Source organism: Cetorhinus maximus, chromosome 6, assembly GCF_964194155.1.
Source record: "Cetorhinus maximus chromosome 6, sCetMax3.hap1.1, whole genome shotgun sequence".
In the NCBI taxonomy this organism is placed as follows: Eukaryota; Metazoa; Chordata; class Chondrichthyes; order Lamniformes; family Cetorhinidae; genus Cetorhinus; species Cetorhinus maximus.
In genome coordinates, this window is record NC_135884.1 from 138,955,950 (window position 1) to 138,968,547 (window position 12,598).

Genomic DNA, 12,598 nt, shown 5'->3' on the forward strand with positions numbered 1-12,598 from the left:
CGGAGGCTGGTGGGGTGATAAGTGAGGACAAGGGGGACCCTATCATGTTTCTGGGAGGGAGGAGAAGGCGGCAAATGGTATGTTGGCCTTCATAGCGGGAGGATTCAAGTACAGGAGCAGGGATCTCTTGCTGCAATTATATAGGACCATTGTGTGTAGTTTTGGTCTCCTTATCTGAGGAAGGATGTTCTTGCAATAGAGGGAGTGCAGGGAAGGCTTACCAGACTGATTCCTGGGTTGGCGGGACTGACATATGAGGAGAGATTGAGTCAGCTAGGATTATATTTGCTGGAGTTCAGAAGAATGAGGGGGGATCTCATAGAAACCTATAAAATTCTAGTAGGACTAGACAGGGTAGACGCAGGAAGGATGTTCCCGATGGTGGGGGAGTCCAGAACCAGGGGTCACGATCTGAGGATACGGGGTAGACCATTTAAGACTGAGATGAGGAGAAATTTCTTCACCCAGAGAGTGGTGAGCCTGTGGAATTCGCTACCAGAGAAAGTAGTTGAGGCCAAAATGTATGTTTTCAAGAAGGAGTTAGATATAGCTCTTGGGGTGAAAGGGATCAAAGGGTATGGGGAGAAAGCAGGAGCAGGCTATTGAGTTGGATGATCAGCCATGATCATAATGAATGGCGGAGCAGGCTCGAAGGGCCGAATGGCCTACTCCTGCTCCTATTTTCTATGTTTCTTTGAACATAAAAATTAGGAACAGGAGTAGGCCACTCGGCCCCTTGAGCCCACTCCGCCATCCAATAAGGTCATGGCTGATCTGAATGTAACCTTAACCCCACATTCCTGCCTGCCCCTAACAACTTTTCACCCCCTTGTTAATCAAGAATCTATCTAGCTCTGCCTTAAAAATATTCAAAGACTCTGCTTCCACCGTCTTTTGGGGAAGAGAGTTCCAAAGACTCACTACCCTCTGAGAAAAAAAATTCTCCTCATCTCTGTCTTAAATAAGCAACTCCTTATTTTTGAACAGTGACCCCTAGTTCTAGATTCTCCCACAAGAGGAGACATCCGATCCACATCCACCCTGTCAAGAGCAATCAGGATCTTAAAGGCTTCAATTAAGTCGCCTCTTACTCTTCTAAATTCCAGTGGATACAAGCCTAACCTGCCCAGCTTTTCTTCATAAAACAACCCACCCATTCCTGGTATTAGTCTAGTAAAATGCTGAACTGCTTCTAACGCATTTAATGCTTACTTACCTTTCAAAACAAAGTTCAATCATCACTCATTGTATCAAAAACATAAATAACTCATGCTACAGTGTTTCATTATAACATGTGAAGTAGGCAACACCTTTAGTACTTAACTTTCATATGCTTCCCGCCTCCAAATCATTGTTCACCCATGGTTCATAACGTCTCTGTGCTGGTGTAATTCATGTTGCCTAACAAAATGGCCCAACTCCATCAAAATTGCAGAAGGTTTGAAATTCCCACTTCCACAATGGCGCCGCAAATAACAGGACATCAGCATGCGGAGCCCCTGCGCCACCCCCTTATTCCACATCGTTGAAAATTGCCGGCATTACGAATGGGAGTGGGAATCCTGGTTTCAGGTCCCGCTTTCCATATTTAAAGCCAGCCCGATGCACTTCAGCCCAGCTGGGAAAATCCGGTTTGTCAACCCTGATTCTCTCCACCGATGCTGCCTGACCTGCTGAACATTTCAAGCATTTTCTGTTTCTATTTATATCAGAGGCTGGTTTAGGGAAAATAACAGTCTGGTGTGAAAAGGATGAGAAATGAGACCTCTCATCCATGTTTGGTAAACTATTTGAAATACATGAGTGTTTTAAAACATGAGTTAAGAGCTGCAATCAGCAGGAAGAGAACCATAACCAAAAACGGTACAAGACAGATGATATGTTTAATTTAGCAGGAGAGAATAGAAGGAAAAACACCCTGGGAGGCTTGGAGAAGTTGTTAAATTGGATGCAGAGCTGACACACACTATTCTTTGTGATTGGTTAGGGTGTTTGAGACTAATGTTTTGTCAGTAATAAATGAATTGAATTATCAAATATATTACAGTCACTTAGTTGTGTGGATCTGTTAAAAGGGGTAAGGAAAGAACGAGCCAACAGTGAACTCTAATGAGTTAAAAGCTTTGTGATTTAGAAAAATACTTTCTAAATGTGCCTATTAGCGTCTGGGTGCCGAGGAAAATGAATGAAATTTGAATTGCCTTCCCAAACCACTGCAATCAGCAGAATTGTGCAACCAGGAAGCATGGCCAGTCCTGTGGGCATGGGCCTTACCCAGGGGTGAACTGAATCTTGAAAAAGCCTTAAATATGGCAGAAAACACAAACCTAAATGCTTCTGGCCCTAATGCACGTTTAAAATTCTCGGATCTTTTGTGCTGGTTCAAATTGGATTAATATTACTTTAAAAATCGTCACCTTGAATTTCTGCAAGGTTTCTCTCAACTCACCTTCTCTCCACCCCTATAATATCAACAGAAGATTGGTAGAATGTTTAGGGAAACAGCAAAAACGGTGATTCTGGCCATTTCTTTGAGATTTTCTCTGAAGTTATGGTGCGATGTTGGGAGATTTGCTGTAGAAATTCTAACTCACTGAATAACTTTCGATTTTGTTAACTAACAAAAGATCCGTTATTAATTACTTTTGTTAATTAATTCAATTCACACTTAATTGGATGAACATTCAAATAGTGGTAGCCAGGAAAAGACACATTGGTCCATGCAGCCTTTCCCATATATTGTGATGTTCTGTGCACCATTACCCACTCCCACCTAAAATCCATATAATATCCACTGAGAGACAAAAGACAAATAAGGCCTGATATATTTTTCTGATTATTTAACAGATTTTAAAGGCCACTCCCACGAAAACTCTAAATACTGTGGCTTTTTAATTTCAATTCCTTTATAAAGAGTATGTCATTAAACAGCTGTGAGCCCCCATACCTGGAGATTAAAGCAGGTGATCTATGTAGAAGCAGTTTTCCAATTTCTGAGTGGGTCAGGAAGAAAAGCAAGTCCTCGTCAGGCAGAAATCCCTGAAATATTAATATTTGGTGAGTGAATTCTTTATATAATAACCAACTGCTTTCCATCACAAACCTAAAGTAATTACTACCATAAAATGATTGTTGAAACTATGGAATAACCCTTTAAAAATATAAGGCTGGATATTATCCCCCACCCCCCCTCTCAGGCTGGGCATGTTTTAGATGTAGGGGGTGCACAAAATATGACAAGTTGCTAGCCCACCACCTTCTTGCTCATACCGAACCCTATCCCGATAATACACGAGATGGGTAAGGCGCCCACAAGCACACCTGTCCTTAGGCCTATAGAGGCCTGTATGTGGCCAACTAATGGCCACTTAAGGACCTCAATCTGCCTGCACTCATAATATGCTGGGCAGTAGAAATAGGCAAGAGTGGGGGGGTCGCTTTTTTCAGCATTGTTGGTGAAAAGGCAGGAAAGAAGGGGGTACCTCCTATGGGGGGTCCCCTGTACGCATTGGGGGCATCCCCAGAGAGATCGTACTCCCACTTTGTGCCTCCCTGCCTGGCCTCCAAAACCCACCCTCCCAGCCCGTCATCCCCCTCCGTAGGGTGCATGATCCCACCCCGCCCATAAAGGCCCAACTTACCTGTCTCCAGTGTATATGACAATCCTGGCAGCGCACACTACTGAGTTGTGATGCTGCTGGGACTGCAAGAGCTGCTGGTCAATCAGGTTGTCTGGCAGCTCTCGAGGGCGTGACTTCCGTCTACTGTGAGGCAGAATTCCGACTCTCAGCTTGTTAAGGCCACCTGTTACACCACTGCAGGGAAGTCTTTTTTCGAGTCGGTTACACCCCTGTGAAACTCAAGGGCAGAATTTTCCGGTCAGCGTGTGAGGGTGGGTCCGACACGCCAACGCGTAAAATAACACGTGATGCATCCCGATGTCATCACGTGCATCACGATATTTCATTCGGCGGGTTATGCGCCGGAGTTGGCTGCGCGCCCACTGAAATGTAAACGGCCTATTAAGGCCATTAAGAAATCAATTGAGCCACTTGAGAACGCTGCCCGTCCAACCTTAAGGTTGGCGGGCAGGTGGTAAGCCCAAGCAGCCTTTGCGTTTTTCAGGAAACCTCATCCATGAGTAGGGTGAGGTTTCCTAAAGCTTTTATTTAATTAATTAATTAATTTTCATAAATATAAAAACATGTCCACACTCATGCGGCACAGTCACATGAGGGGACATGTTTAAATAAATTTTTAACTCAATTCTTTAATTATTTTAATATTCATTCAATCTCCCTGAGGCAGCTCCGTGCCTCAGGGAGATTGCTGCGTTCTTTCGTGCATGTACACGAAAGAGCGCTGGCCCCGACTCTCCCTCCTCCCCCCACCTGCACAGACAGCGCTGAGCACTACTGGCCACGTATTATGCTGGGCGGGCCCAGCCCACCCACTATAGGAAAAGTCCTGGCCCAAAGTAATCTGCAACTGAAATTGATGCCCAGTCTAGATGGGACAGTAGATAACAGTGCAGATGTACCTGAGTACCACTCTTTCCAGGTGTTGGCCAAGAGCAGCAGACTCAGAGTACATTCTGCCTGGCCATGCACTCTTTTTTAAAGCCCATACAATTATATTTTCCATTGAACACCATGAAGAGAAATATTCAGTAGAGTGTAAAACAATGTTCCTACCTATCGCATAGGGAGTTAGGTTAAAATTTCCCTTGATGCCCTTTCGTACATAGGTTTGTAGACCTGTCCAGGTAAATCCACCATTACCTGTATATGTGATTGGACAGGTAATACACACTTCCTATGCCCTGCTGACCCTCTATTCTTCCTCCTGTTTGTCTTTGTCCAAATAGTACAAAGAGGGAATTTTTTTGGGATATCCAGTATTCCAAGGAGTGAATTGCTTAGAAAAATGGGCACAATGAAAGTTCTCCAAAAATCTCATTTGCCCACAGAGGTGACAACCAAAAAAAAACCAAAAACATTTCAGACAACAAATTTTAAATTGCAACTGAAGGTTGTTGTTATCCCATTTCACCATTGCAACTCAAGCTGCCACATTTACATGGTCAAAATTAATAAATTGTGAATTTCTGCCATTAAAGCTGAAAAATAAAGTCAGCATCTAAATAGCATTGCTTCTCCCAGTTAAAATGTTATGCTGAGACTCCCAATTATCTTTGGAAAAGCTTTCAGTACATAAATGGAATTGTAATTGGAAATATGAATCATGATGAATTGATAGCACAAATAGAAATAAATGAGTAAAATTTGATAGCTATTACAGAGATGCGGCTGCAAATGACCACAGCCGGGGACCAAAATATTCAAGGTGTTTGATATTTTGGATGGACAGGAAGAAAGGAAAAAGGAGGTGGGGTAGCTCTGTTAATAAAGGATAACATCAGTACAGCAGTGAGAAATTAGCTTGGTTTGAAAGGTCAGGATATAGAATCAGTTTGGGTGAAGATAAGAAACAGCAAAGGAAATAAGTCACTGGTGGGAGTAGTTTATAAGCTCCCTATCAGTAGCTACACTATAGGACAGAGTGTAAATCAAGAAATAATGGGGGCTTGTAAGAAAGGTATGGTCAATTTTATTTTTCATATAGATTGGACAAATCCAATTGGAAAAGGTAGCCTGGAGGGTGAGATCATGGAGTGTAATTGGGGCAGTTTTTTTTGAATGATACATTCTGGAACCAAACAGGGAACAGGTTATTTTAGTCCTGGTAATGTGTTATGATTAATACATGATTAATTACTGATCTCATAGTAAAGGACTCTTGAGGTAGGAGGTAGGAGTGATCATAACAATGGTAGGATTCCACATTCAGTTTGAGGGTGTGATATGTGGGTCTGAAATTGGTGTCTTGAACTTAAATGAAGGCAAGTATAAGAGTATGAAGACAGCTGGCTAAAGTGGATTGGGAAATAGGTTAAAAGATAAGACAGTAGAGAATCTTCAGCTGCTTCATCAATGACCTTACTTCCATCATAAGGTCAGAAGTGGGAATGGTCGCTGATGATTCCACAAATTGTTCAGCACCAATCGCAAATCCTCAGATACTGACGCAGTCCATATCTAAATGCAGCAAGACCTGGACAATATGCAGGCTTGGACTGACAAGGGGCAAGTAACATGCGCGCCACACAAGTACCAGGCAATGAACATCTCCAACAAGACAGAATCTAACCATCGCCTCCTTGACATTCAGTGTCATTACCATCGCTGAATTCCCCACTATCAACATCCTGGGGGTTGCCATTGACCAGAAACTGAACTGGACTAGCCATATAAATACTGTGGCTACAACAGCAGGCCAGAGGCTAGGAATCCTGCGTTGAGTAACTCACCTCCTGACTGCCCAAAGCCTGCCGACAATCTACAAGGCACAAGTCAGGAGTCTGATGGAATATTCTCCACTTGCCTGGATGAATGCAGCTCCAAGAACACTCAAGAAGCTTGACACCATCCAGGACAAAGCAGCCTGCTTGATTGGCACATCAACAACAGACATTCACTCCCTTCACCACTGATGCACAGTGACAGCAGTGTGTACCATCTACAAGACTTACTACAGATACTCACCAAGGATCCTTAGACATCACCTTCCAAACCCATGACCGCTACCATCTAGAAGGACATGGGCAGCAGACAAATGGGAACACCACCACCTGGAAGTTCCCCTCCAAGCCACTCACCATCCTGACTTGGAATTGTAGTGCCATTCCTTCACTGTCACTGGATCAAAATCCTGGAACTCCTTCTCTAACAGCACTGTGGGTGTACCTATACCACATGGACAGCACGACATGGACAGCAGCGGTTCAAGAAGGCAGCTCACCATCACCTTCTCAAGGGCAATTAGGGATGGGCAATAAACGCTGGCCTAGTCATACCCACCCACAAACCATGAATGATTCAAAAAAAAAAATCAGTGGCAGATATTTAAGGACATGTTTCATAACTCTCAGCAAAGATATATTGCATTGAAAAAGGAATGCTCTATGAGAAGGATGCAATATGCATGGCTAACTAAATAAATTAAGGATAGAAAGAAAGGACATACAATGCTGCAAAGATGAGTTGTAGCCCAGAGGATTGGAAAAATTTTATAAACCAGCAAAAAAAAAGTAAAGATAGAAAAATTGGAGTATGAGAGAAAAATAGCAAGAAATATAAAAACAGACACTAAAGGCTTCTACAAAGGAAAAGATAGCTAAAGTGAGCATTGGTCCCTTAGAGGTTGAAACTGGGGAATTAATAATGGGAAGCAAGGAAATGGCAGAGACTTTGAGCAAGTATATTATACCTGTCTTCATGGTAGAAGACAAAAAGTGCATCCCAAGAATAGTAGAAAGGTGGGAGAGGCGGGGTGATAGAAAATGGGAGGAACATAAAACAATGGCGATCACTAGAGAAAAAGTATTAGAAAAACTAATGGGACTAAAACAAAAATAAAAATACCTGGAAAAACTCAGCAGGTCTGGCAGCATCTGCGGAGAGGAACACAGTTAACGTTTCGAGTCCGTATGACTCTTCAACAGAACTAAGTAAAAATAGAAGAGAGGTGAAATAAAAGCTGGCTTAAGGGGGGTGGGGGCGGGGTGGGACAAGTAGAGCTGGATAGAGGGCCAGTGATAGGTGGAGATAACCAAAAGATGTCATAGACAAAAGGACAAAAAGAGGTGTTGAAGGTGGTGATATTATCTAAGGAATGTGCTAATTAAGGATAGAAAACAGGACAAGCAAGGTACAGATAGCCCTAGTAGGGGTGGGGTGAAGGAATCGAAATAGGCTAAAAGGTAGAGATAAAACAATGGATGGAAATACATTTAAAAATAATGGAAATAGGTGGGAAAAGAAAAATCTCTTCCGACTAGGCACTTTACAGCCTTCCGGACTGAATATTGAGTTCAACAATTTTAGATCATGAACTCTCTCCTCCATCCCCACCCCCTTTCCGATCCCCCCCTTTTTTTCCCAATAATTTATATAGATTTTTCTTTTCCCACCTATTTCCATTATTTTTAAATGTATTTCCATCCATTGTTTTATCTCTACCTTTTAGCCTATTTTGATTCCTTCACCTCACCCCTAGTAGGGCTATCTGTACCTTGCTTGTCCTGCTTTCTACCCTTAATTAGCACATTCCTAAGATAATATCACCACCTTCAACACCTCTTTGTCCTTTTGTCTATGACATCTTTTGGTTATCTCCACCTATCACTGGCCCTCTATCCAGCTCTACTTGTCCCACCCCCACCCCCCTCCCTTAAACCAGCTTATATTTCACCTCTCGTCTATTTTACTTAGTTCTATTGAATAGTTATACGGACTCGAAACGTTAACTGTGTTCCTCTCCGCAGATGCTGTCAGACCTGCTGAGTTTTTCCAGGTATTTTTATTTTTATTTTTGTTTTGGATTTCCAGCATCCACAGTTTTTTGCTTTTATCTTAATGGGACTAAAGGTTGACAACTCCCTTGGACCTGATGGCCTACAGCCTAAAAAAAAAGTAGCTGCAGAGGCAACGGATGCATTAATTGTAATCTTCCAAAATCCCCTGGATACTGGAAGGTCCCAGCAGATTGGAAAACTGCAGGTGTAACACTCCTATTCAAGAAAGGAGGGAGTCAGGAAAGCAGGAAACCATGGGTCCGTCAGTCTAACATCTGTTATTGGAAGAAATGCTAGAGTCCACTATTAAGGAAGTAGTAGCAGGACATTTAGAACATTATAATACAACCTGGCAGACTCAGCCCGGCTTTGTGAAAGGGAAATAACGTTTGACGAATTCTTTGACAGAGTTCATTGAGGAAGTAACAAACAAAGTACTTAAAGGGGAAACGGTAGATATAGCATACTTGGATTCCAAAAGGCATTTGATAAGGTGCCACATGAAATATTACTGCACAAGATAAGAGCTCGTGGTGTTAGGGTTGATATGGCATGGATAGACGATTAGCTAACTAATAGGAAACCAACAAAAACAAAAGTACCTGGAAAAACTCAGCAGGTCTGACAGCATCTGTGGAGAGGAATACAGTTGACGTTTCGAGTCCGTATGACTCTTCATCAGAACTAAGTAAATAGAGAAATGAGGTGAAATATGGATTTCTCTATTTCCTTCATTCTGATTAAGGGTCATACGGACTCGAAACGTCAACTGTAGTCCTCTCCGCAGATGCTGTCAGACCTGCTGAGTTTTTCCAGGTATTTTTGTTTTTGTTTCAGATTTTCAGCAAACGCAGTATTTTGCTTTTATAACAGGAAACAAAGTCAGGATAAATGGATCATTTTCGGGTTGGCAAACAGTAACTAGTGGAGTGCCACAGGGATCAATGCTGCAGCTTCAACTATTTTCAATCTACATTAATGACTTGGATGAAGCAACCAAATGCATTGTAGCCAAATATGCTGATAGTACAAAGTTAGGTAGAAGAGCAAATAAGTGAGGAAGATAAAAAGGGTCTGCAAAGTGATATAGATGGGTTAAATGAGTGGGAAAAAATTGGCAGATGCAGTATAATGTAGGAAAATGTGAAGTTGGCCAGTTTGGCAGGGAGAATAGAAAAACAGAATATTATTTACATGGAGAGAGACTTCAGAAAGTTGAGGTACAAAGGGATTTGGGTATTCTTGCACATGAATCATAAAAAGTTTGCATACTGCAAGTAATTAAGGCAAATGGAAGGTTAGCCTTTATTACAAGGGGGATGGAGTATATAAGTAGGAAAGTCTTGCTTCAAATATATTAGGCATTGGTGAGGCCACACCTAGAGTACTTTGTATAGTTTTGGTCTCCTCACTTATGGAGGGATATACTTCCATTGGAAGCAATTTCAAGAAGGTTCACTAGGCTGATTCCTGGAGTGAAAGGGTTATCTTATGAGGAAAGGTTAAGCAGGTTGGGCCTATACTCATTGGAGTTTAGAAGAATGAGAGGTGTAGCTCATTGAAAAAAATAAGATTCTGAGGGGGTTTGACAGGGTATATCCTGAGAAGGTGTCTCCTTATGGGGAATCTAGAAATAGGGAACACAGTTTAAAAATAAGGGATCTCCCAATCAAGATGGAGATCAGGAGGAATTTCTTCCCTCAGAGGAGTGGGCTCCACATAGAGGAGTGGAGTTTGGGTTAGATAAGGTTGATCGACAAGGGAGTCAAGGGTTATAGAGGACAGGCAGGAAAGTGGAGTTAAGGCACAATCAGATCAGCCATCATTTTATTGAATGGCAGAGCAGGCTTGATGAGCTGAATGGCCTACTCCTGCTCCAATTTCTTATGATCTTATGATTTTATGTGCAAATGAACGGAGACCAGCTGGTCACTGATCTCCGCCAATCTTTTATGTCCAATTAAGTTCCATAGGTGTTTACTCCTATGTGTCCTGCACAAGTGATTAGTGCATGAGTTGTAGAATTGCACAGGATCTGACAGAGAGGAGCAAAAACCTTAAAAACAGAGTCAACATTAAAGCTCAGGTCATCCTGATGCCCAGCAATTTCAAATGCATTGGGTATTTCATAGATGTCAAAGAGGAAAAATTCAGTAAATTGCCAACCCAATACATTGTTTACAGTGAACACGTGTTATTGCCAATCATTAACCTGTGGTAATGAGATGCAACAGCTATGAATATGCCCCCCGCAACTAGGAAATTTATTCATACAAAGTATTGGATCAGAGTAGTTAAATATTGGTATGAAATACCACTCCAACAACACTTAAGAAGCTGGAGTCCAACCAGTACGAAGCAGCATGTTTCAATGACGCCCCATCCAGCTCCTTAAAAATTCACCCCCTTCACCCCCACTGGTGCATCATGGATGCAGTGTGTTTCATCTCCAAGATGAACTGCAGCAACTCATTAAGGCATTCTCTACAGCACCTCCCAAACCTGCGACCTCTACTGTTCAGGGGACAAAGGCAGCAGACACATGGAAACATCACCATGTGCAAGTTCACGACCAAGTCACATGCCATTCTGACTTAGAAATGTATCACCATTGCCATTCTTTCATTGTCACTGTGTCAAAATCCTGGAACTTCCTATCTAACAGCATTGTGAGAATACCTTCATCACATGCAATGCAGTGGCTCACCATCACTTTCTCAAGAGGACAATTAGGGATGGGTAATGAATGCTGGCCTTGCCAATGATGCCCACATCCCATGAACAAATAAATACATAACTATTAATACACACCTCCTGTACCATTAAGTTAGCTAGTTTCCAATAGGCTCTTTTAAAGACATCAGTCATTTTGATTCCCATAGATTTTCCAAATTCTCTCATGGCAACAGCTTTTCTTGCCTTTGGTAATACCAAGCGCAGGATAAACCTACAACAGAAAGAGAACTCTGTCACTATATTCCAAACATGTTATATTCTAATGAATGTGGATTGTTTTTTTACATACTTCTGGAATTTTGAAAGTGGTGATTTGATGGAAGCAATGGCATCCTCTGAAGACTTTTCGATCTTTCTGGCAATGGGCTTGTTGTTCCGTAAAGCTGCCTGGATGGCGGGAATAATTTTACTTGGTTGACTTGCCCATGATTTCTCATGCAATTCAGCCTACCAGAGAAAAAAAGACATTTGGGAAAGTGTGGCATGATTATGACCAGAAAGTTTGCATAATATAGCAAAATTAGGGCCAAAGAGTGAAGCTTCAAAGCAGTTCAATTATCTTCTAAATACTAGTTCTTGTTTTTCTGGTCTTCCCTCCCACTCCTTCAATCTTAGTGGTATTCCGCATTATGCCCCTTGGCTCATCACTTTGCGATCTTAATGAAAGAAGCAAGAAAGTGGAGGATTCACAGAGGGCATTAGAAATTTTAGGAATATTTTAGGCAATAAGTCCATCATTTTCCAATCAATTAAGAGTACCTTAAGTATAGAAGTTATTTTATGATTCCATTATCCCAGCGGGGACACCATTCTTAAAGTAAATGTAGATCAGAGATAAGGTCAGAACCTTGTCATAGCCATTCTCCTTGTTTAAATATGCTCTTTGTTTAAAGTAGTCTTCCAACAGGAACACACATTTGAAATTATCCTTATATTTCTCCTCCCTTTTTCTCTCTAGCTATGCCAAGTTACCTTTAAATTAAGAAAAATAATTAACTTGCATTCAGTCAGTAGTACAAAACTTGAGTTTACTAAAGAAAAAAGGATTTTATCAAAGCTTTTCATTTTGCATTCATCTGGACATTTCGCAAGAATACATATCCAAGGAAGACAAAAATTTATACTGTATGAGAAGAGAGTGCTGATTGGTTGGCAAGTGGACTCTGATTGGTAGAGACATTGCCATCTAGAATGCACCAGTTGATGGTGACTGACAGTTAACTGCCAAGCATTGTTTGAAATTTAAACCAGGCAGCTTAACTCTGACTGGTCAAGGCATTGCCCTGAGAAATGAACCAGCAAATGGCTGTCACTTATTTGTTTTTAGCTGAAACAGGCGCAATGTGTGTATATGTTCTTTCTGTCTGCAAAGAACAGGGCTCTGGGTATTAATATATGTAGCTTCCAGTACATGCAAATGCACCACAATGTGAGCCTGACTGACAA

At 41.7% G+C, this 12,598-nt stretch overlaps 1 protein-coding gene across 1 annotated transcript in view; it reads right to left on the bottom strand.

Moving 5' to 3' along the window:
• Window positions 1-12,598, bottom strand: part of LOC144681395 (rifampicin phosphotransferase-like) — a 136,336-nt gene that overhangs the window by 24,193 nt on the left and 99,545 nt on the right. Inside the window, exons 30-32 of the mRNA XM_078542987.1 lie at window positions 11,442-11,599; window positions 11,228-11,363; window positions 2,948-3,039 (exon numbers count right to left, since the gene is read on the bottom strand). Coding sequence (XP_078399113.1) covers window positions 2,948-3,039; window positions 11,228-11,363; window positions 11,442-11,599 — 386 coding nt within the window. The remainder of the gene's footprint in view (window positions 1-2,947; window positions 3,040-11,227; window positions 11,364-11,441; window positions 11,600-12,598) is intronic.